Raw genomic sequence first — 25412 nt, 5'->3', positions numbered from 1 at the left:
GAGTTGAAAATAATATTCTTGCGCATGTATGGGACTCAGATGTCGATTCTTTCAGAAAACTTGTGACGAGAGTAGCTTTCGGTGTTACATCAAAAATGATACCATGTCATTCTACGGTGTTATGATTTGATTATTCTTTATTCTCGACCTGTAATATACTATCAAGGAACGTTATCAACGATGATGAACTGATCGTTGAATAGAATTATAAGAGCACGATGTTTGAGATTAATTCGGAAATGTTCTGTCTGAAGATAAGACAAACTAGGGTAGAATAGGTGCATGACCTTGAGGTGCTTGAGTGACATCAAGTCACTCAAAAAGTTTTTTGGAAGAAACCTATATTTTTTTATTCATTCAGTAAATAAATAGGTATAAAGAGAGAGGGGTCTCAAGCAAATCCTATACTCAAAGAGTTATCGAGGAAAAATTGAAGCAAGGAAAACTGCAATTTCTCATTGAATAGCGTAGTCTATGACTTCCAGAAATCATAAAAAGAAACTAAAAAGTCGAAATTTCATGAATTGTAATAAATTTTTTGTATTCAAAATCAGAATAAATATTCAAAGATATATGTAACCTATTATTAAAACTGTCCTGACTGATGGTAGGAAATGGTGAAATATTTCTAATTTCTATAAAATACTTGATTGATTTCTCGATTTGGCTACGTAGCTGTTAATTTGACGTACTAAGAGCCTCAACATCATATGCTTATTCTTCATGAGTTCTCAAACCAGAAATAACATTGCTAAAATCAGAAAATGTAATGAAAATTTTGTTGGTTAATCTCATTTTAATCAATTCTTCCTTTAGTGGAATGAAGATATTTAGGATGCGAAATCATTTTCTTCAGAACCCGTCATATATCAATTCTGACTTTGAAAGTAAACAGAGGAATAGATTTGATTGCGAAATATTCATCTTTTTTTACATGAACCATAGAATTGTGCCGAACATCATAGTCGAATCATTAAAAGCATCAGTCACGAACTAGAACTACGTAAAAATGCATTTCAATAATTACCTTATGGACCACACTGGTCTATGGCAATTATTAGAAAGTAATTAAGAAGTGATAGATGCAGCCAATGAGTGTAACCAAAAACGCTCTCAAAGTGGAAAGGGGAATACGAGGGGAAATATTCAGCCAATAAGATCAATCTAATCGGGACCTTCTTGTTTCCAAGACGATTTGCTAAATACCGGGGTTTATTTGAGAGTATTGATAGCAATATTTTCATAAATTCCAAAGGAATTTCTGAAAACTTGGACAATCCTTGTATAATTGAAATATTCAGGCTTCCTCCAAGTGACTTTGGATATACTATACCAATGCAATGATTTGTTTTTCATTTATATATTTTTATATGATATTATGATTCTATTGATTTTGTTGCTCAATAATTAATTATACCCCATACATTTTTCCCATTTTCATAGTTGTTGTGCGTATTTTGAGAAATTTCGATTGTCCGTGTTTTTCGATTAACCGGGAACCGTTTCCCCTCCATTAGGCCGGATGATCGAGGTTCTACTGTATTGTGGAATTTTTCTAGTAAACTCAATATTTCTTTGTTGGGAACACTGGGTAGTTGGTATTGTCGCATAACAATATGGCGACGGTGAATATGGTCAATTGACCATATTTACCATATTTATATTTCTTCGTTGGGAACACTGGGTAGTTGGTATTGTCGCATAACAATATGGCGACGGTGAATATGGTCAATTGCAACTCCTGGAATATCACTGAAAGCATCTCATCACGTTAGGTCGGCCGAGAGCCGATGGCGGAACCAGCGCTACCGAGAGCGCTACGTAAAGGAAAAGATACTACGACATACGCCCAGAATACGACCACTCAGTAGAACGGCACAACAACTCGATGTAAGGTCGCTTCCCAATACACAGGGTCGGCTGGCCGGTTATCCTATTGCAGAGCGTCAAGCAGCAACTTTTTACAGTTTATTTCAAATATTTGATAATTAAATGAATGGTTAATTATGAGACATTATGTCCAAATCAGAAAAGAACTTATTTATGCCGTTCGATAGTAGCTATTGATTTTCAGATCATGAAAATATAATAAATATATTCAAATGAATGGTTGATTATGGGATATAACGTCTTAATCAGAAAAAAACTTATTTATGCCGTTCGATAGTAGTTAGGTATTGATTTTCTGATCATGTACTGGGACAATGCTATCTTCGGCAATTCAAATATGCTGAATGGTATTACGGAATTCATTTTCTCAAATAATATTGTTTCCGATGTTCCTGAATTATATAAGTTATTTTGTTTGATTTTGTCCCTGCCACCAACATCCGCGTCAGTAGAAAGAAGTTTTTCAGCGCTCAAAAGAATAAAATCTTTCAGTAGGAACATGATGTCTCAAGACCGTTTAAATAACCTGGCACTGATATCAATCGAAAGAGGTTTAGTTAAAGAACTAGCCAGAGGAAACATTTTTTTCGAGAAAATAATTGATGACTTCGCGACAAAGAAAGATCGTCGAATTGATTTGATCTATAAAAATGAATAAAGGGTAAGCAAGCTCATACATTTTCGACCAGAATACATGCGGTCATTTCCACAATATTTTTTGTGGTCTTTATAAGATTTTTTTATATTTTATACATTTATTTATATGTTTTCGTGAGAGGTTTTCTCTATGTTTATTCAAATATATATTTTATGTTGATAATTGAATATTTTATTATTTCTGTTTTTTCAAGAGTTTCATTTTATTTCAGTTTTCATTGATTTGAGAACTACATTTTCATATTGGGTTATAATAGGGCTATTCTAGGTGAGGTTTCCCATTAATAACAAAAAACCAACCCGTCTTCTTGGGTGACGTGGAAATCTATTTGTTTATATATATTTATTTATATAGTTATAAGTATGATAAGGGGTGTGGAAAAATTTATATATATATATATATATATATATATATATATATATATATATATATATATATATATATATATATATATTTGAACTTTGTGTGTTCCGGATTGGACCGCGTCTAATATTTTGTCGTGTTCGACGTTTCGGCTCCGATTTTGGAGACATTTTCAAGAACCGTTGACTTTACGCCGGGGTCTCAATCTGCCTACTCCCCAGGTATCATCAACAAGAGTATTATCGTAGGTGTGGTTATCTTCCGTCCCTCGAGGCAACTGAACGTTAACCACGAGAGGTCCTGTATTCATAGTAGAAGGAGGTGACCCACGTGATGGAGGTTGCGCAGGAGCCGGTTGCGCAGTTGTTAGGCAGCCTCCAGTCATCGATCGAGCTGTCATCGATCGAGTTGTTATTGATCGAGTTGTTTTCGATCGGTTTGTTGTCGATCGAGTTGTTATCGATTGTGCAGGAACCGATGGTGATGTCACGTGACTTCGAGTCATCGATCGGGTTGTTATCGAACGGGTGGCAACTGGGAGCCTGGTACGGGTGGTATGAAGTTGAACTGTCGATCGGGTTGTTGTCGAGGGCTGAGTTATCGATCGATGTGTCGCCATGAGACGGGAAATCAAAGGTTTCCAAGTGTTGGGTAATCTTTGACCATCATCCCGTTTGTTGAGACAATTGGGTCGTTTTTCGATCTCGAGTGCTTCACGGATTATCCTACATGTGAGGGTTCTCTCTGCAGAGATGGTCTTACATCCCTCAAAATCAACGTTATGTCCTGTTTCAGAGTAGTGCTTGAATAGGGCAGATGTTGGATCTCCTTGGCGTATTGCGAGTTGGTGCTCATATACTCTGTTAGTTATACGTCTGTTGGTTTGTCCTATGTATGTTCTAGGACATGCGGAACATGGTATCTCGTATACTCCTTGAGACTCGTTATCGATCGTATCCTTTGGTGTTCGAAGAAATTTGGAAATTTTGTTATCGGCTGTGAAAACTGTTTTTATATCCTGTTTTCGTAGTATGCGACTGATTTTGTCAGTGACACCTTTGATAAAAGGTAGAAAAGCTTTATGAGGGAAATTTTCTGGAGGATTTTTGGGCTGTTGTGTATGGGTCTGATGTCGGTTGATGGCTTTCTGAACTTGTTGACTGTTGTAGCCATTCTGTTGTAGGGCGGTTTGAAGGATGTTGATTTCTTTTTGAATGTGTAGGTTATCTGTCAGTTTTACGGATCTATGGATTAAGGAGTTCAATACGGAGTTGATTTGAGACGGATGATGGTGTGAATTTGCATTCAGGTAGCGGTTTGTGTGGGTTGGTTTTCTGTAAATCGTGTGTGTGAAGGAATCGTTGGATTTTGCTACGAGGACATCAAGAAAAGGGAGTGAGTTGTTGGTTTCAACTTCCATAGTGAATTTGATATGGATATTTATATTATTCAGATGTTCAAAGAAGTCTTGGAGAGTTTCGGGTCCATGTGGCCATATGACGAAGACATCGTCCACATATCGAAGCCAGCAAGTAGGTTTTAGGTGAAACGATTCGATGGCGTTGGTTTCAAAATCTTCCATGTAAATATCAGCGATGGCTGGAGAAAGTGGAGATCCCATGGGTGCACCCTTCACCTGTTTGTAAAATGTACCTTGAAAGAGGAAGTACGTGTTCGACATGCAATGGTTTATAAGGGTCAATGTATCCTGGGGTATGTGATGTTTGGTCTCCAGTATTTCAAGGGACTCTTTGAGTGGAATATTGGTGAAGAGAGATACGACGTCAAAACTGACAAGAATGTCTGACTCATGGATTTGATACGTTCTTAAGGTTTCGATGAAGTGGAAAGAATTCTTTACATGCGATGATGATTCTTCAGCTAGTGGTTGAAGTGTAGAAGCTAAGTATTTAGCAAGATGATGAGTTGGGGATCCAAAGGCACTGACTATTGGACGAAGAGGGATGTCCGGTTTGTGAGCCTTTGGATCCCCAACTCATCATCTTGCTAAATACTTAGCTTCTACACTTCAACCACTAGCTGAAGAATCATCATCGCATGTAAAGAATTCTTTCCACTTCATCGAAACCTTAAGAACGTATCAAATCCATGAGTCAGACATTCTTGTCAGTTTTGACGTCGTATCTCTCTTCACCAATATTCCACTCAAAGAGTCCCTTGAAATACTGGAGACCAAACATCACATACCCCAGGATACATTGACCCTTATAAACCATTGCATGTCGAACACGTACTTCCTCTTTCAAGGTACATTTTACAAACAGGTGAAGGGTGCACCCATGGGATCTCCACTTTCTCCAGCCATCGCTGATATTTACATGGAAGATTTTGAAACCAACGCCATCGAATCGTTTCACCTAAAACCTACTTGCACTTGGAAACCTTTGATTTCCCGTCTCATGGCGACACATCGATCGATAACTCAGCCCTCGACAACAACCCGATCGACAGTTCAACTTCATACCACCCGTACCAGGCTCCCAGTTGCCACCCGTTCGATAACAACCCGATCGATGACTCGAAGTCACGTGACATCACCATCGGTTCCTGCACAATCGATAACAACTCGATCGACAACAAACCGATCGAAAACAACTCGATCAATAACAACTCGATCGATGACAGCTCGATCGATGACTGGAGGCTGCCTAACAACTGCGCAACCGGCTCCTGCGCAACCTCCATCACGTGGGTCACCTCCTTCTACTATGAATACAGGACCTCTCGTGGTTAACGTTCAGTTGCCTCGAGGGACGGAAGATAACCACACCTACGATAATACTCTTGTTGATGATACCTGGGGAGTAGGCAGATTGAGACCCCGGCGTAAAGTCAACGGTTCTTGAAAATGGCTCCAAAATCGGAGCCGAAACGTCGAACACGACAAAATATTAGACGCGGTCCAATCCGGAACACACAAAGTTCAAATATTTCCTACCGCGGAAACCTATCCGAACATATATATATATATATATGTATATATATATGATGTTTTGTGTTCAAAAATAATTAATTTTTTTTTCCTCCAAATCTGTATAAGATTCAGTGCAACTTAAGATCTGGTAACTCTTCGCATTTCGGTGCGTTTTAACATGTTGTCTTTTCTGCAATGTTTGTGTTATATTTGTATGTTGTTTGTTTTATAGAAGTCCTGAAGAAGATCCCAACCAAGGATCGAAACGTCGACTGATGAAATAAAGAAGATAGTAACAATTGAAGTTTTTCCAACACCCCTTAAACCATTGTTTATTAATTACTTTAGGAAATTATCACATTCTGTATATATATATATATATATATATATATATATATATATATATATATATATATATATTTATTGACGTTTCAACTCATCTATTTGTTCATGATTAATCAATAAAATTATTTTGGAGTACTCACTTTTTCTACAGAAGACATTTCCATCCTTTGCCCAAACAAACTTGAATCCTGCACTCTTAAGTTCTCTTCCCTTCTTTAACAGGTCCTGAATGAGTTTCGGCAGGTCTTCATTTATAAAGATCTTCCTCTTCGGGCCTCCGATTTCCATACTTTCCGTGTCTATTGCTCCTCTTGTTCTTCTGTTCATCAACACCAAATTTCTTTGAACTTCTTCCTTGAATGTAACAATAAAGGCTTTTCTTTCCTTGTTTATCAACACCTGCTTAAACTTCAATTCCTCCTCATCTATAGGAACGTCGAGTTTTTTCATCACTTTTACAACATCTTCTTTTTTATTCAGTCCTGAGACTATTATATTCTTCTTTCTTTCTTGTGTCTCCTTTGCTAAAGCGTTTATTGCCATCTTATCCTTCATTTCCTTTACTTCTTTATGTAAGAGTTCTACTTCCACCTTTATCTTATCATGCTCTTTTCTCAATTGTTTATTTTCTCTTTTTATCTCTTCGAAGGAATGCTTCATTTCTTCCACCAAATTGTTACTGAACGTGACCGCTTTTTCCAGTTCTTCCACTTTTTTGACTAATTTCTTTAAAATCTCATTGGTTTCTAGGTTTTCCCTTCCGGAGCCCATGTATCTATCCTTACTATTTTCCTTCCTTTGATCCAAAAACTGTTCATCATCGGATGATTTGATCTGTTGTTTCCGCCTCCGTTGATGCATTATTACATTTCGGGCAGGTCCAAATCTCTCCCCCTTTTTCTATTTTGTCTTTATCTAGGTCAGTACAAGTTAGGTGGGCCCATCTTTTGCAACCCTTCGCGCACTTCACTTTGTAACTGCTCTTCCCTATGGCTTTATCACAAATCACACACTTGAATTTACCAGCCATCATAAAATACCCTGAATCCGAATCTGTTCAATGTTGACACCTGATATAACACACCAACAGATGCGTCTACTATGTTATTGTTCTTTTTGTTGTTGATTCCCGCAGGTTAACTTTGACATCAAATATTACTTTTTCGATTTTTCTTCAATAACAATAGACTTCGAAAAAGAAACAAGGTCCATCAAACGTTGAGTAAATTATCATTAAAATCATTTTTTTTTTCAATCCGAATTTTCGCTTCAGAATACTATTTCGCTGCAAATCGAGTTGGTTCTTTATTTGAAAACACAAAAACCTTATAAGTTTCAGCTATAATAAAGTACAGATTCATTTTGTTGTTAATAATTAATAATAATAATTCTAGAAACATAGTTTCAGATGGCTTCGAACAATCAATCAAGTATTAGCTTTCTAGAAACAGAGTTTCAGATAGCTTCGAATAATCAATCAAGTGGTATCTTTCGAGTTATATTTTCAGATCTTTCCGACCAATCAAACAAATGGTAGCTTTCTAGAAACAGAGTTTCAGATCGCTTCGAATAATCAATCAAGTAGTAGCTTTCTCGAAACAGAGTTTCAGATAGCTCGAATAGTCAATCAAGTAGTAGCTTTCTCGAAACAGAGTTTCAGATAGCTCGAATAGTCAATCAAGTAGTAGCTTTCTCGAAACAGAGTTTCAGATAGCTCGAATAGTCAATCAAGTGGTAGCTTTCTCGAAACAGAGTTTCAGATAGCTCGAATAGTCAATCAAGTAGTAGCTTTCTCGAAACAGAGTTTCAGATAGCTCGAATAGTCAATCAAGTGGTAGCTTTCTCGAAACTCAGTTTCAGATAGCTCGAATAGTCAATCAAGTAGTAGCTTTCTCGAAACAGAGTTTCAGATAGCTCGAATAGTCAATCAAGTAGTAGCTTTCTCGAAACAGAGTTTCAGATAGCTTCGAATAATCAATCAAGTAGTAGCTTTCTCGAAACAGAGTTTCAGATAGCTTCGAATAATCAATCAAGTAGTAGCTTTCTCAAAACACAGTTTCAGATAGCTCGAATAGTCAATTAAGTAGTAGCTTTCTCGAAACAGAGTTTCAGATAGCTCGAATAGTCAATCTAGTGGTAGCTAGATGAACTAGATTATAGAGGACAAGTGGTCCATCTAGCGGTGAATAGACGAACTAGCGTATGAAGGACGATGAGTCCTTCTAGCGGCCTATAAGCGCGTTCGGCAATAGCATCCGAGAGCGGACGGATATTTTATCCACGTGACCACAGATATGTCGGATTTTACAGATTTATCTGTAATAAACGAACGGTACAGAGCTTCCTGAGCTTCAGCTGTTATGTCAGTTCTTTGATATACGCATGTGGCGCCCTTTGTGGCTAAATGAAATGAAATCATTAGTAAAACATAATCAATATTCATAATATACACTTTTACTGTCTTGCCTACTGAAGAGGCGTTAGAAATTTATGCTTTTTTTAACTATACTAAGAAGTTTTGAGTTGATGTTGTTTTCAATATTGAAAAATAGGGAAAAATTCTGAAGGTATGGACTTTAATATTATCAATTATTTACTGCAAGAAATTCACAAATTCATTGCTATGTAGTTGGTTGCCACAATTCATATTACAATAAGAAAAAGTAGCTCGAGAAAGAAGGAAAGATATGGTGATATGGATTATTAGTGTGAGAAGAGTTTGATAAGAATATTTTGGAAATGATAGCAAATATCTCTCATCTAAAACTTATTGTAGTGCTGATCATATTTTGAGAGAAATGGAAACCTGAAGTATTCCATAAAATATGAATATGAATTATTCAGGAATTTGGACCAAATTCCTGAATAAATTCGTTTTATTATTAGTTTAAATTATGTTACGTTTATCTAATTTCATTCTACTTATTTCAGAAGTATAAAAAAACGGATACTTAATTCCTCTACAAAAATGAAAAGATATAAAAAGAAAAATGGTCTGATCTAGTAGAAAGTATATTTCCAAGGAGGAATCACTTCTAAAATCTCCATTCGTTTCATGAAGACAAAAATGTTTCAATGGAAGTTTAAGAAGGAAAAAAGGAATTTTCATGTCAAATTGATCCAAGTGATTTGGAAGATGATATCTTTTTATTTTCATCAGTAATTTAATGGACTATGGTGCCAAGGGAATGTATGATGGGATAACTTATACTGCCATAGGATAAATAAATGATATGTAAAATCAATGCAGTATTTGATAATAATAATAATTTATTTGCACACAAGAAATTCATAAAAACATACGCCATCAAAAGTTTACATGGCTTGTCAATCAAAAAATCTTAAACTATAAATGAGTAGTATTGAAAGTCATTGTAATGAAAACATGAATATGTTTGTAGTTACAAATTATCAAATAATATTTACAAAAATGATTCCTAAATAAATCACTCAACCTGTATATTTTATGATCCAATAGCAAATCCTTTACTCTCTTACTAATAACAACTGGACTCAAATTTTTCAATAGTCTGGAAGTTATAACATGTATAACTTCAGACATGTATGATTCGGAACTTTTCTTATTCTGGATGGTCTTATTACAGCATAATTAAGGCTTGGAAAAATATCTTTCTAATTGAAAAATTTAAACTTTCATGCTACACAATGTGTAAAGCATATTTTTAAAATAAATCATTTGAAGTTTTAAGAATTATTTTTTTGTGAATTCTTCATCAAATGGCTCACTATCAGTTTTGGATGTCTTATCACCAGATGAGAACACTATAGAGTCGCAATTTTTCAAATTCATAATTGCCATACTTAATCAGACTCTAGCATAATGTTTATTTATTCTTTCAAATTAGCTGGCTTTTCCTCTTCTCAAATATTGGCAATGGTGCTCAGTATTTTCAGCAGAAATAATTCGACCTGAAATTATAAACAATTATAAAAATAATCTCTTTAACTTACTAGAAACTTACCAATGAATAGACATTTGATTTCCAATAATTTCACTGACTCCCCATTCTTGAAAATAACACCATTCAGAAAAGCAACAAGCCTCGGGTCCAACTGACAAACTTCAAGTCCTTTTCCTGAATATGGTATTTTTTTCTCTGAAACTTTCGTATGATAATAAACTATTAGCTGACACAAATATAGATATAGTACCTTGAATACACTGATCTGGCTTTATATTCCCAATTGATTCCATGCTGGGTATATTTATTGCTGAACAGGAAATTTATAAATACTTCTGGGACACTGATGTCCCAGTCGATACCCTTGAACGAGTTAATTTCTTCTGCTTCATCCATTACATAATTTCGATATAATAAGGTGGAAAATTCACTGAAGTCTGTCTCATTTATTTAGAAGTAATGAAACCAGTCCACTTCATATATTGTAAACATAGTCAGCTTTTTTAAAAGCTTGGCCTTTTTCTTCATATCCCTAGCTTGAATGTCCATCGCTCTTCTGAATAAACTGAACATGCACAACGCTTTATATAATTACACGAAAAAATTATCTGTCCCCAAAGTCTTACTAATGATATTGTCCAAAGTCACCACCAGATATCTCATTCCAAAAATATACACACTGCCTATTCATTTGTTATCTGCATTCCATACCCATAATTTTATTTAAAATCCAATTATAGAATTATAACAAGTTAGGTATTGAAATTTTTCAATACAAACTACGACGAAATGTTAATTTTTATAAATAAACAAACATCAAAGACAGATAAAATCCAATAATCCATAGACAAAGGTAAACTCTGTGGATAAAATCCCTTTGCTAGCTCGAAAACGTCCGACGAAAAAGATCGACATCCGATTGCTCAGATATATTTGCCGAACGCTCCAGATGTGTATTCCCCTCAATCTGGATGTAATAAACGAACGGTTGCGACAAGTCCGAGCGGTCCGAGGTAATAACCGAACGCGCTTTATTAGCGATTCAAGTTCATCCCCAAGCCACCTATCGGAAGAAACTGTAATATCGGCTCAAGGTACGGTAGGAGTGAAAGCTTTGACGGCGTGCATTTCTGCAGGTTAAATTTTTATATTTTAGTGTTCGAGGAGTTATAATATATATGAAAGTTTGTTCAAAGCATTTTGAAGAGTCTGATTTTCATACACAAAGTAAGTTGTAAAAATATCAGTATCAATCGAGCTCCATGTGTAGTAATATTTTTCAATATTCAGGTAAGGAGCTGAGACACGCAGATTTGTGTTTGAGACCGAGAAAAACTAACTTGAGACGAAAGAAATGCAGTTCCAACAAAAAACCTTCCTACAGGTACTCATGAGAACATAAAGAAGAAAGAAAGACGGAATTTAACTAGATATGATCCTGTACAACAACCAATTGTAATTATATAATGATCCTTCTAAATGAAAATAAATCTAATATTTACAAAATTTTCAGTTGAAATCTGACTGTGAAGTAATGACACAAAATCAAGATGAAAATGAACTTCATGCTCAGGTAAAGTATTGAGATATTCTAGTTGAATCAAATGATGATATTGAAATTTCAGGAAATGATTCACAGGCCTGATGAATTGTTGGCTGCTGAAGCTCTATGTGCTTTTATCAATAAGGACAATTTGTGACAATATTACTACAAATCAAAAGCTTAACAGCTTGACAGGGTTGAATTCTTTCGAAATGCTGAAAACTATTGAAATTTTAGTATTAAGAATAAAAAGAGAAAATTTTGTTTCATCCCTCAATATTAGGGAAAAAATACATTTACAAAACTAAAGAATGACACGAGCTATGTTGTATTGTCTTTACTCTTTGGAAACATCAGTTCCCAAAGTATAAAAGAAATTTTTTATGACATGCTAACTGTGTTAGCGACAGTATTGAAACCTGCGAGCTATCTTCCACCTATTGAGGAAATTCGTAATAATTTGCCGCAACACTTTGAGCAATTTACTGATGTGAGAGTCATTCTTGATTGTACAGAAATCTCTGTTCAGAGAACTAAATGCCTGTGTTGTAGAGTAAGATGTTATTCTCACTATAAAGGGAATAACACAGGCCGTGACGCCTGCAGGATTGATTAGTTTTGTCAGTGAAGCTTATGGTGGAAGAGCATCTGACAAAATAATTTTTGAGCAGAGTGGTTTCATATCCTCCCTGAAGCCTAATGAGGATGCCATTATGGTGGATCGAAGTTTTCTAATTGATGAAATTTTTCCGGAAAACAGAATAGAACTGATTCGCCCACCATTCATGCGAAACAGAAAACAAATGTCTCTTCAGGAGGTTGAACAAAATATATTCATAGCTTGAGCAAGAGTCCATATCAAACGTGTGAACCAGAGAATACAAATTTTCAAAATTTTGAGTAATGTTTTACTGTGGAACCTGGTTCCTAAAATAGAAGAAATAATGATTATATTTTGTGCGATTGTAAACCTGTCCAGCCCCATTTTTTCTGAAGATAATTTCTGAATATTTTTGTATTTTGCCTTTATTTCGAGTAGCAATATAGATGTTAAATCTAAAGCTTCTGTGTAGCGAAACAGTTGTTATTTATATATATATATATATAATCTGTATCCCATTTGTTACCTTTCGGTGTATGGGTTAGTTGTTATTTAAATAATTAATAAGTGGAAATAGAATAACTGTAATTTTATTTCAAAAAATATATTAATTTTTCAATTATTCATTACAAATATGGTGTAACATTTTCTCAATATATTTTTTTTGTTTGTTTTTTAGATAATGGACGATTATTCTTAAATTAGAATGAATTCACCTTCTATCACATTCCTATTATTTGGAGTTGCTTCCAAATACCGGAAATATTCAGTTAAACTGAGGAATACACTATTTTCTTTGTCCATCATATTTCTTTCTTCACAAATAACACTCAAAACATTTTTGTTTACAATATCATACCTTCAGCCGAAAAAGCATGCTGAAGAGGGCGCTGCCTACCCTTGAATCGGGAATAGACAAACTCCTATAGAGGACAATTAGTCCATCTGGTGGTCAAGACTCAAGGGAGGTAAAGGAACGGTTGACGGCCGTTACGTGATTTTCCCATAGACCTATAATAACATGGACTAACCGACTAACCCTCACGTGGCTTCTACTCACTGCGCTCTGCGGACTATCGAAGAGGGAGAGGTGTTGTGAAGGAAGGAAGTAGAAAGGCAGAAAACGCGAATTTACTAAGGGAATAGCGCGTTTTAAATTTTTTTTTGGAGAAATATTGAGTTTTTCGCATTAGTTGATTATTGAAATAGCTAAATGGCTATAGGAATAAAGCGTTTTTAATTTTTTCAATGAGAAATATTAAGTTATTCGGATGGAATTAGAATTGAAAGAGCTTGATATGGCTATTGGAATAGCGCGTTTTTAATTTTTTTTTGGAGAAATATTGAGTTTGTCGCATGAGTTGATTATTGAAATAGCTAAATGAAACACATTTAAGAATTGTATGGTATCGATTTTTATGTTATCTAAAATTTCTCTCAGAAAAAGGTGAATTTTATTGAGTGCTACCTGAAAGAAAATATTTTTTAGATAGTTCAGTATATCAATAATATAATAGACAATTAAATTTATATTCGATATAATATAGCTACAAGTGTAACTGAGCTTTAGGAAATTCAAAATTTGTGATAAGTAAAAACACAACAGAAAATTTATGAAATTTTTAAAATTTTATATATTTTATCTTCTGAAAAAATAGCCAAAATATTTTTAGAAATAGAATGAGGAAATTAAATAGTGAGTGTTATTAGGAATGAAAGTGCCATATTTTTCCTATCAAAGGACAAATTCAGCCTTACGTTCCAAAAGTATACATCTTCCTCTACTCTAACGGTTTGAAAAAGAACTGCAAATTTTATACATGGGTTTATTGTATTACCTTTTATCATCAAATATGCAAGCACATATGGAAAAAAAAACATATAATAAATATCAATATAAAAAAATTGTGATTAACATCCGACGAAGAGATTCGAATCAGGGCTTCGAAACTGGAATAACATGGACAAAAATTCATAACTCCGTATCTATGAAGGGCAGAAATTTGCTGTATAGTATTCATTATTATTATAGTAACACATGTTCAAATATCAAAATTGTATGGCTCCTTTCTTCAAAACTTTGGTTCCATATAGAGATTGACATAATCGTCCTCTGTTTTGAAGTGATTACTACATATTACGGTTGTGGCAGAAGGTTTTTTGTCTTTACTCCATATTTCCATCACCCATTCAATTTATTTTCACAGAAACCTGTGAAAATATTCAATAAAATGAACGATAAATCCCTTCTTGTTTTCTTACCTATGAAATGTCACGTCCAACCCTTTTTTGGATATAACAACACAATTATAAGCTACACACGAAGCAGAGATACTTAAAATTGTTCATTAGTACAAAAATAAGCACCAGAACACCAACAAACACTCAGTAAATTGTTTAAAAATTAGTAATCACCACAAGAAAACACATACAATCAGTTCAGAAAATCAATGTTATGCCTTTAAACTTTCATCCTTGTCACAATACACCGATATCAATGGTCTCTCTCTAACGCTCAGTCCATGTTATTAAGCTGCTTTCCAGCCAACGTCAGGAGCTCCTCGGTACAGCTCCGAAGCGCACTTGTAGCTTGTAGACTACAAGCTGTGTCGATCACGATCGATCGAATCATTTTGATTCGATTATAACCTATAAAAGAACGATCGGGTCACAGATCTCAAAATGATTCGATCATCCGACCGACTCGATGATATTCGAATATGCTTCGAGATTTATGGTAGATTTCTATAGTTTCAGAAACCAACCGAAAGTTGTGGTATTTATCTGATAGATGGCACTCATATCAGTCAAAGTGACCCAGTGCTTCTCCGAGAGTCCGAATAGCTCATGCTGAAAAGATAGAATGAAATGATCGGGTCGGTCGTGATTGGTCGATAGGAGATCGAGATTCGAGAGCGAGCTTTGAGATCGAATTTCATATGGAGCTGAATAGATAGAATGAAATGATCGGGTCGGTCGTGATTGGTCGATGGAGATCGAGATTCGAGAGCGAGCTTTGATTGAGATCGAATTTCATATGGATCATTTGCACCGTATGACCGTAACCTACTACCTGCGAACTGATCGTCTGCGTTCAATATTTTTCGTGTATTCGAAATTTGATATATTTGATTTTAACGGAACATTATTAATTAATATAATTAATAAAAAAAAATATCTTTTTTTCAAGAAATCCCTCGAAATTTCATATTTTGATAGTCCAGTGACTGTTTTATTTTTTATTCCTACTTTACTACAATCAAAAAATTGGCAACTTTCTGTCCATTCTCTTCATAAAAATGTATGTTCATGATATATTTGGTTCATTTTTGTCTTGGAATTCAATTCAATTATTATTATTGTATAAAGAATTAAATTATGCTATTACTTAGGATAAACATTTTTTCAATTCATACCACCATCCCTGACCGCTTATTGTTAACCTTAATTCAACAAGCAAGATAAATGAGTACTACCCATGAGACAAGTACAAGAAATCATTTCCCTAAGAGTAATTTGGATTAATTCAATAACTGGCTCCAAATGATCCAACCAAGAAATTGGCAACAATTCAGTAGGCATCGAATTTATGAAGGTTATTTTGTGTGCCATTCACATTTTGATAAAAAATATCATCTTCCAGGAAGCCATCGTGGTCTTACTTGCAATGCCATACCTACAATCAGTATTCCAGGTAATTTTATCGAATTACTCAATTTTAATCATATTTAAACCCCTTAAATTTTTGTTCCATGTGTACTGTCCAATGGAGCTGTAGTATATTCTGGTTTAAACGATACTAAGAATTAGGCGTTACATAGTATATATTTCAGTAATAGTTATAGGATGTAGTATGTTTCTAGTTTGTTGGTTTTTGAATTCTGATGAACATTTGATTTTTTGTAGGTACTGTATGCACTGATGGATTCTCTCAATGTATCAAAATTCGAAATATACAGGGTAAGTTTTTGAAGGAACCAATAACCACAAAATCAGAACATGAAATCTTTTGGAAAAAATCAATAAAATTTTTTGGAAACATGTATTTTTATGATGAAAAAAAAAAATGTAGTGGTACCTACCATAAAAAATTTTATTTTGACTTTGAAAGCTTTCGTTTACTTTAAGAGGAGGTTGTTAACTGAAAAAAGTTTCAAGTATATCTTGACTGGTGCTTTCAATCAAGATTGCCTTGAAAATTTTTTCAGTTATATCCGAGGGCATGGTGTAAGGAACACTAATCCAAATATTGGCCAGTTTATGTCCTCTTTCAAATGCCTTACTTTGAATAACTTCATGTCCTCCCATTCTGTAGGTTCCAACTGTGAAGATAATTTGGATAATCTAAAATCATTTGATTTATCAAAATTTCCTTTACCTCAAAATGTTGTGCTTGAAGATTTAAATATAGTTATTCCGAAATTAATAGTACTTGAACAAAAATCAAAATTTAGTAGATGAACTTTAGTTTATATGTGTGGATTCATTTGTAAAATAAATTGATCAAACAATGTGATAAGTGTAAAAAAAATTTAACCTTTAATAGTGAAGAATTTGGGGGACATGGATTTTATTCAGGTAAGGCAGTATAAACACGGAAAGTTGACAAAACCTGGGCAATGTGTATCATTTTTATTTCGGCACTCTCTGAAATATCTTTTCTATATTATTCCGCGAATTTGTGAAAAAAAAACATTTCCCTCTATTTAAAACGTTTTTAATGAAATATTTGGACTTCAAAATGTTAAATTGTGATGAACATATGTTGGGGGAAAAAGTATGTGAGACAATAATAAGGTGTTCCTTGCACTGGTGGTGCAAGCAGGTAAACGAAATTATGAGTGGTGCCGACACAAAATTTTCCAAGTTCCTTCTAACTTCCCCTAGTGAAGAATTAATTGATCCTATCAAAATAGGGGCAAAAAGGATCTTTGATACAAAGAGAAAAAAAAATGATTTATTCATTTAATTTTATATTCATTTATTTATTTATTCATATATTTATTTATTTATTCAAATTAATTTATTCATGTTATTCATTTTTGTTGAAAGTAATTTTATTATTGTTGAAATTAATTTATTCTTTTATTGTTTGAACTAATTAATTCATTTGATGTTTATGCTCCTTTATTATTTCAATGTTGATATATTTATACATATATTGTTTATTTTTTGTTGATTTTTTTATTTTTGTTTACTGCTAATAAATTATATGTTTATTCTACTATCCACTTCTATTTGCACAAAATGTAATATCATCACATATTATACCAGTTATTTATAAAAAAATTCAAATGGTTTTTGGTCATCATAGCACCAAACTCCATTTGAATTGCTTAATATTTCGTTAATAAATTCAAAACAAGTATAGGAAAACCACTCACTTCAAATTTCCCGCGTTTGTCGAGTTTGTTCTTGTCCCGGTCGCCAGGGGGAGTTAATTTCAAATGATTCTACTTTAGACGAGAGGATAGATAGCCCAGGAAAATCCAACGTTGCCAAATGTAATCTAATGTAGGTTATGGCGCGAAATACAAATTAATTTGAACTTGAATCAGTTAATTCTGTTTGATAGATGATATCTTAAAATGTCTTATATGTGCATATATTGTGGAAGATTGCTGAATCGATCGTCAAATCAAAATCAACAGCAAAAAATCGAAATATTTTTACTCTCGCCCGGTAAATTAATTTTAATTGTGAAAAATTTCCCATATAAATGTTTTAATTTTTGAGACTAATATATGAATCAATGTTCATTTTGTGGATAAAATGCTTGCATTATCCTTTTTTATTACTTCTCAAAATAATATTTTGGTTATTTTGACTGTTCTTCATGGTTGTAGAAAAATACATAAATGTGATTACATATTGAGGAATAACGCCTACCATAAAATAAGTAATGAATAAAAACAGCAAAATATATTAAAAAAATATGTTTCTGATTGATAGTAGTCATGGACAATTTAATAACAGAGATGTAGGTTATATGAAATTGTTTATAAGTAGTTAAAAAAAAAGGGATGCAAATCACAAATAGTATTTATTTAAAAAAAATGTCAGACTGAAAACATTACATATCCAATCCAGTAATTCAACAATATTGATGGTCATTCAATGGTTCTACCGATTTATAGAGAAATGAATCTTCAGAGGCACGGCTTAAATTTTCTGCAATGTTAATAGCTTCCTGTAATGTTGGTCTTTTGAGACTGGTCTTTGATTTTATGCATTATTTTTTGTGGAAGTCAATCTTATATGGGATTCTATTAACCTTTTATTAGATTCATTTCTTAATTGAAACTTGGTATTGTCATTAATGTCATTTGGAAAATTAGAACAACTCGTTATATTTTTTGCAATTATTAGGTGGTGATGAATTTTGTTGATAGTTTCATCATCAAACTTTTCAAAGTCTAAACTCTCAAATTTGGAAGCTAAATCTTTTATATCCTTAATTTTTTTATTAGAGGAATTTGGTTTTTCAGACAACGCTAACAGTTCTGTGGATATATTATCTACTCTGAAGTCAGGAACAGTTTCCAATTTATTTTCAGTTTGAAGCTTATTTATTAGCATATGAATGTGTTTACACATAGTCCTGTTTTCCAAATAAAATTTGCATTCACATGAAAACATGCGAGTACATACTTCACAAAACAAGCATATTTGCTCACAACACTTTATATCTAATAATCGGTAAATAGTATATGAAGTTTGTTCATTTTTCTTAATAGTCCAACTAATATTGTAATTATTTGTTTCAATAATATAATTATCAATGTGTTTGAGAACTTCCTTGTGATTCTGAGATAAAAATCTTGTCTGCTTCGTATGTTCACCTTTAGTCAATCTAATTATTCTTTCAACACTTTTATCTCTCACATACTTCAACACAGCAATCAATCCCTCATCAAGTCGTTTTACTGTCTTCCTTTCCAGGTAAAAGTATTTTATGACTTTATGCATTGACTCCAAGTGCATATTTGTATTGATTCCTGCTTCAACCCTGAAACAATAAGCCCACTTCCTGAAATTATAAGCATAATTCTTTTTAAAATATTCTCCAAAATTTCTCGTTTTTTCATTATTGCAAATGTAAGTTAAAGCATTAGTCAAAGCAGAAGTGAATTGTAACAATGGTGTTTCTCGTTGCAAAGTTTTCAAAATTTTATAAATTTCTGAACGCTTCTCTCTGTCAGAAATTTTAGTTAAATTACTTTGCCATGCACGATCAACATGCCATGAGCAAAACAAATGTTGTGGATAAGATGCATTCCCTTCACCCATCACCTCAAGCCAACCATTAAAAAAGCATTCAGCCATATCTGACATGAAAAACTTACAAAACACAACACCTGAAATAAAATAATGTCAATATTCATACAAAATAATAGAAAGAAGCACCATTCTCATTATAAATAAAACCTAATAAGTGATATATACTTTTGAATATAATGAAAAAATTATATTTCTTCACTCTTAGACAAAATTTTACTCCATTACCAAATAAATCTGAAGCATGCATGTCCTGAATGTTTGCAAAAATTGAATACTGAACTATTATTATACATAGGTATTTAGAATTGTAATTTGAGTTTCAATCCCTCACCATAATTTGAAAGTTTTATGATCAATTGGTATTCTTGAATATATAAGACTCTGTCACAAAGTTCATTGAGTGATCATTATGTAAATGTTGCATTAGATTTTTGTTGTTAGAAAACGATCTATTGCGTTTGGTTCAAGACAATGGCTACTCCAAACAGTATTCCTTTCATAAGATATTGGCTCTGCAACTTCATTATGCACTTCGTTAATATTTCTATTGTGGTTAGATTGATTGCTGAAGACTTTTTCACAAAATTTGCATATAACAGGCATTTTGAGAAATGAACTTGCGAATTACTAACGACTAACAAATAAATGTTCTAAGCCAACGATCAGTTCTTAGCAGCCAAGTACTCAACAGAGACAAATGACAAACTTCAAAACTTGTATTTCGCGCCATAACCTAAAATAATTGTATTTCGTACATTTGGCAACGTTGGATTTTTCTGGGCTATCTATCCTCTCGTCTACTTTAGGTAGGGGAGTGTCCATAGACCTATGTGATATAAGAAGCGCGTTCGGTTATTACCTCGGACCGCTCGGACTTGTCGCAACCGTTCGTTTATTACATCCAGATTGAGGGGAATACACATCTGGAGCGTTCGGCAAATATATCTGAGCAATCGGATGTCGATCTTTTTCGTCGGACGTTTTCGAGCTAGCAAAGGGATTTTATCCACAGAGTTTACCTTTGTCTATGGATTATTGGATTTTATCTGTCTTTGATGTTTGTTTATTTATAAAAATTAACATTTCGTCGTAGTTTGTATTGAAAAATTTCAATACCTAACTTGTTATAATTCTATAATTGGATTTTAAATAAAATTATGGGTATGGAATGCAGATAACAAATGAATAGGCAGTGTGTATATTTTTGGAATGAGATATCTGGTGGTGACTTTGGACAATATCATTAGTAAGACTTTGGGGACATAATTTTTTCGTGTTATTGTATAAAGCGTTGTGCATGTTCAGTTTATTCAGAAGAGCGATGGACATTCAAGCTAGGGATATGAAGAAAAAGGCCAAGCTTTTAAAAAAGCTGACTATGTTTACAATATATGAAGTGGACTGGTTTCATTACTTCTAAATAAATGAGACAGACTTCAGTGAATTTTCCACCTTATTATATCGAAATTATGTAATGGATGAAGCAGAAGAAATTAACTCGTTCAAGGGTATCGACTGGGACATCAGTGTCCCAGAAGTATTTATAAATGTCCTGTTCAGCAATAAATATACCCAGCATGGAATCAATTGGGAATATAAAGCCAGATCAGTGTATTCAAGGTACTATATCTATATTTGTGTCAGCTAATAGTTTATTATCATACGAAAGTTTCAGAGAAAAAAATACCATATTCAGGAAAAGGACTTGAAGTTTGTCAGTTGGACCCGAGGCTTGTTGCTTTTCTGAATGGTGTTATTTTCAAGAAAGGGGAGTCAGTGAAATTATTGGAAATCAAATGTCTATTCATTGGTAAGTTTCTAGTAAGTTAAAGAGATTATTTTTATAATTGTTTATAATTTCAGGTCGAATTATTTCTGCTGAAAATACTGAGCACCATTGCCAATATTTGAGAAGAGGAAACGCCAGCTAATTTGAAAGAATAAATAAACATTATGCTAGAGTCTGATTAAGTATGGCAATTATGAATTTGAAAAATTGCGACTCTATAGTGTTCTCATCTGGTGATAAGACATCCAAAACTGATAGTGAGCCATTTGATGAAGAATTCACAAAAAAATAATTCTTAAAACTTCAAATGATTTATTTTAAAAATATGCTTTACACATTGTGTAGCATGAAAGTTTAAATTTTTCAATTAGAAAGATATTTTTCCAAGGCTTAATTATGCTGTAATAAGACCATCCAGAATAAGAAAAGTTCCGAATCATACATGTCTGAAGGTATACATGTTATAACTTCCAGACTATTGAAAAATTTGAGTCCAGTTGTTATTAGTAAGAGAGTAAAGGATTTGCTATTGGATCATAAAATTTACAGGTTGAGTGATTTATTTAGGAATCATTTTTGTAAATATTATTTGATAATTTGTAACTACAAACATATTCATGTTTTCATTACAATGACTTTCAATACTACTCATTTATAGTTTAAGATTTTTTGATTGACAAGCCATGTAAACTTTTGATGGCGTATGTTTTTATGAATTTCTTGTGTGCAAATAAATTATTATTATTATCAAATACTGCATTGATTTTACATATCATTTATTTATCCTATGGCAGTATAAGTTATCCCATCATACATTCCCTTGGCACCATAGTCCATTAAATTACTGATGAAAATAAAAAGATATCATCTTCCAAATCACTTGGATCAATTTGACATGAAAATTCCTTTTTTCCTTCTTAAACTTCCATTGAAACATTTTTGTCTTCGTAAAACGAATGGAGATTTTAGAAGTGATTCCTCCTTGGAAATATACTTTCTACTATATCAGACCATTTTTCTTTTTATATCTTTTCATTTTTGTAGAGGAATTAGGTATCCGTTTTTTTATACTTCTGAAATAAGTAGAATGAAATTAGATAAACGTACATAATTTAAACTAATAATAAAACGAATTTATTCAGGAATTTGGTCCAAATTCCTGAATAATTCATATTCATATTTTATGGAATACTTCAGGTTTCCATTTCTCTCAAAATATGATCAGCACTACAATAAGTTTTAGATGAGAGATATTTGCTATCATTTCTAAAATATTCTTATCAAACTCTTCTCACACTAATAATCCATATCACCATATCTTTCCTTCTTTCTCGAGCTACTTTTTCTTATTGTAATATGAATTGTGGCAACCAACTACATAGCAATGAATTTGTGAATTTCTTGCAGTAAATAATTGATAATATTAAAGTCCATACCTTCAGAATTTTTCCCTATTTTTCAATATTGAAAACAACATCAACTCAAAACTTCTTAGTATAGTTAAAAAAAGCATAAATTTCTAACGCCTCTTCAGCAGGCAAGACAGTAAAAGTGTATATTATGAATATTGATTATGTTTTACTAATGATTTCATTTCATTTAGCCACAAAGGGCGCCACATGCGTATATCAAAGAACTGACATAACAGCTGAAGCTCAGGAAGCTCTGTACCGTTCGTTTATTACAGATAAATCTGTAAAATCCGACATATCTGTGGTCACGTGGATAAAATATCCGTCCGCTCTCGGATGCTATTGCCGAACGCGCTTAAGGTCTATGGGAGTGTCCCATCTATGTTATCCGTAATCTGTGCTCGAAGCTCTAGTGCGCCGAGCCCCGGGGTGACAAGCACCTGACTGGAAAGCAGCTAATAGGTCTATGGATTTTCCATACTAGAGTCGATGACTGAAAGTGGTGGATGTAACTCACGTGTTTTTCGAAAATCTTGTTAAAAAGAAAGTATAGTTAATGGTGTTGAATATGAGATATCTAAGTACCCTGCCAAAAGAATTAAACCAAATTTTTGTTATTTTCAGATTAATGTTGCTGATTGGAGTGGAAACTCATGGTTGAGCATGTTTACAACAGAAGCTGAAACTATTCTAGGCATGCCAGCACAGGAAATAGGAGATGCGATAGAAAACAACTCTGAGGCAGCAGCTGGTATTGTAGAAAGAGTCAATTTCAAACAGTTCATCTTTAAATGCAGAGCTAAAATGGAAACTTACAATGTAATAAATTTCTTCAGGCAAATTTTAGGGCAGAAAGACTTATGGTGGGTTTCATAAAATTTTTATCATGATTATTTGTTTAATCAAATCATTTCTGTGTTCAATTTCAGTTAATTTTTGACACTTCTTTAGATTTCAAACTAACGAGCTTTCTTTAAAATTCGTGGTCAAGAGTGCTGTGGAGAAATTAGAGTTGATTTTCTGTAATTACAAGTAGCACTTAGCTTGTACCATATTATTCTTCCCAGATTCAAAGTATGATACAAGTAAAGCGTGTAAAGTAGTGACTCCTAGTCACAGAAAATCAACTCTAAGTTCTCCACAGCACTCTTGAAAACTAAATTTAATTAACGCTTGTTATTATCAAGGAGTTAATCTGTCAAAAGTTTTATGAAACCCCTTGTAAAATACATGACTCAAAACTGTTTGGTATTTTCCTACAAAAAGTGAGTCTTGTTTTTAGTGCGCCAAAATATACATATATAATGCTTTAGTATAACATATATATGAATAATACATTCAAAATAATTAACCTTGGAATTGTTAAAAATTTCAGTAATTTTTGACTTAGTGCTTTAGTCTGATGACCCAATAATTAATACACAGATGATAAAATAACAAATGAGACAGCTAATAAACTATTGGCTGGTTTTGTCTTTCTTTTTTATCTTGAAATTTTTTTAGGATGAAGCACGTCTGAAAACAATTGCCGTAGAAGTTAAAACAATAGATTATAAAGACTTGAATAACCAAGTCATTAAAAGAATTAAACAGTTGATGGGTTAATTGAATATTATTTAGTTGTGATTATACATTTTTGGTGAAGTTTATTTACATTTACTCCACAATAAAATAATGGTTGATACAATATTATAACATTGAATTTTTCTTATTACATTTTTCAAACAATAAAATAATAGTTAATGTGTATTTCGGAAATTTTATTTCTCCAATATTTTCCTGAAACAAAAATACTTTCAATTTTAGTTTCAAAGAGCAAATTTCATTATCACCTTCATATCTGTTCAATGTACATTTTCCTTCTGGCATAAGCTCCTAGACAAGCTAATAGACCAAGAGTACCAATGATTATTCCTAATAAAAGAGCAATTGTGTCGGCGAAATCGAACATTTTCTTAGAATGTATTTTAAAAAAACCTAACAAACAAGTCGAGTTTAACCACAAATTCTTAACTAACCACAGATAACAGAGTAGAATAACTAACGAAAAAAACAAACATGTATTAATAGTCATAGAATATTAGTAGTTTGGAGCATAGAATATAAAATATCTTTTATTTTATACTCGAAGGCTTCATGCTACTTCACTGAAAAATCCGAACATCCGAAAAAAATCTGCTAATTCATAGAACCATATATTATTTAAAAAAATAACCCAAAAATTAGATATTTTCAATGCGCTCAAGTAAAAGAAAACTGACTGACTCTTTCTGGTTTACAGCGAATGCCCAATATTAATTTAACAATAAGCGCGTTCGGTTATTAGAGAGTTATTGCAACGCACAAATAAGCGATCTTTTATTAAAGGATCCTGTAATAAAGGATCCTCTATCGTGTACGTTAAAAGTGAACTATTGCAAGGTGCTTTTAACGAAAGTCAGTAAAGTGACAGATCTTTAAATTTGACATATTTATATTTTGTCACCTTTATTTTGTATTCTGATAAATAAAATAATTCATTTGGTAAAAGTTCAAAATCGAAAATGAAAGAACAAATAGCGTTAGCAATTTTAGCTGGGACCATTATTGAGGAATTGATTTTTCATAATAGATACAGTTGGTGTAGAAAATATATCAAAACCAATTCAAACAAATCGACTAGTTGACTTGGA

General features: G+C 33.1%; 1 protein-coding gene and 4 long non-coding RNA genes across 6 annotated transcripts; 3 read left to right on the top strand and 2 right to left on the bottom strand.

Annotated features, from left to right (window-relative positions):
- The first annotated feature begins 8228 nt into the window (after positions 1–8228).
- Positions 8229–9651, top strand: LOC123672435. The gene is made up of 2 exons (XR_006746295.1): positions 8229–8758; positions 9123–9651. It is a non-coding gene; the product is annotated as an uncharacterized LOC123672435 (long non-coding RNA).
- Positions 9652–20445: 10794 nt separating this feature from the next.
- LOC123672427 lies at positions 20446–22080 on the top strand. The gene is made up of 3 exons (XR_006746284.1): positions 20446–21159; positions 21215–21349; positions 21403–22080. It is a non-coding gene; the product is annotated as an uncharacterized LOC123672427 (long non-coding RNA).
- LOC123672434 lies at positions 21871–22917 on the bottom strand. The gene is made up of 2 exons (XR_006746294.1): positions 22765–22917; positions 21871–22401 (listed from the first exon to the last, which is right to left on the bottom strand). It is a non-coding gene; the product is annotated as an uncharacterized LOC123672434 (long non-coding RNA).
- A 245-nt stretch (positions 22918–23162) lies between these two features.
- LOC123672415 (replication protein A 70 kDa DNA-binding subunit-like) lies at positions 23163–24489 on the top strand. Of its 2 annotated transcripts, XM_045606525.1 has the most exons (3): positions 23163–23299; positions 23365–23559; positions 24244–24489. In XM_045606525.1, exons 1-3 carry the CDS (start codon positions 23297–23299, stop codon positions 24343–24345), a joined length of 300 nt encoding a protein of 99 aa, XP_045462481.1. In that variant the 5' UTR covers positions 23163–23296; the 3' UTR covers positions 24346–24489. The 2 variants fall into 2 exon arrangements, 1 of the variants encoding a protein (XP_045462481.1); XR_006746264.1 differs by having other exon boundaries at positions 23247–23603.
- LOC123672418 lies at positions 24367–25116 on the bottom strand. Its single transcript, XR_006746269.1, has 2 exons — positions 24573–25116; positions 24367–24519 (listed from the first exon to the last, which is right to left on the bottom strand). It is a non-coding gene; the product is annotated as an uncharacterized LOC123672418 (long non-coding RNA).
- Positions 25117–25412: the final 296 nt, after the last annotated feature.

This window comes from Harmonia axyridis, chromosome 2 (assembly GCF_914767665.1).
Source record: "Harmonia axyridis chromosome 2, icHarAxyr1.1, whole genome shotgun sequence".
NCBI lineage: Eukaryota > Metazoa > Arthropoda > Insecta > Coleoptera > Coccinellidae > Harmonia > Harmonia axyridis.
This window is presented reverse-complemented; position numbering and strand designations above follow the sequence as displayed.

What these genes read in the sequence shown, in the direction of transcription:
- LOC123672415 (XM_045606525.1), top strand. An exon ending in CTAAAATGGAAACTTACAAT is followed by an intron (nt 23,560 to 24,243) that starts GTAATAAATTTC and finishes AAATTTTTTTAG; the next exon opens with GATGAAGCACGTCTGAAAAC.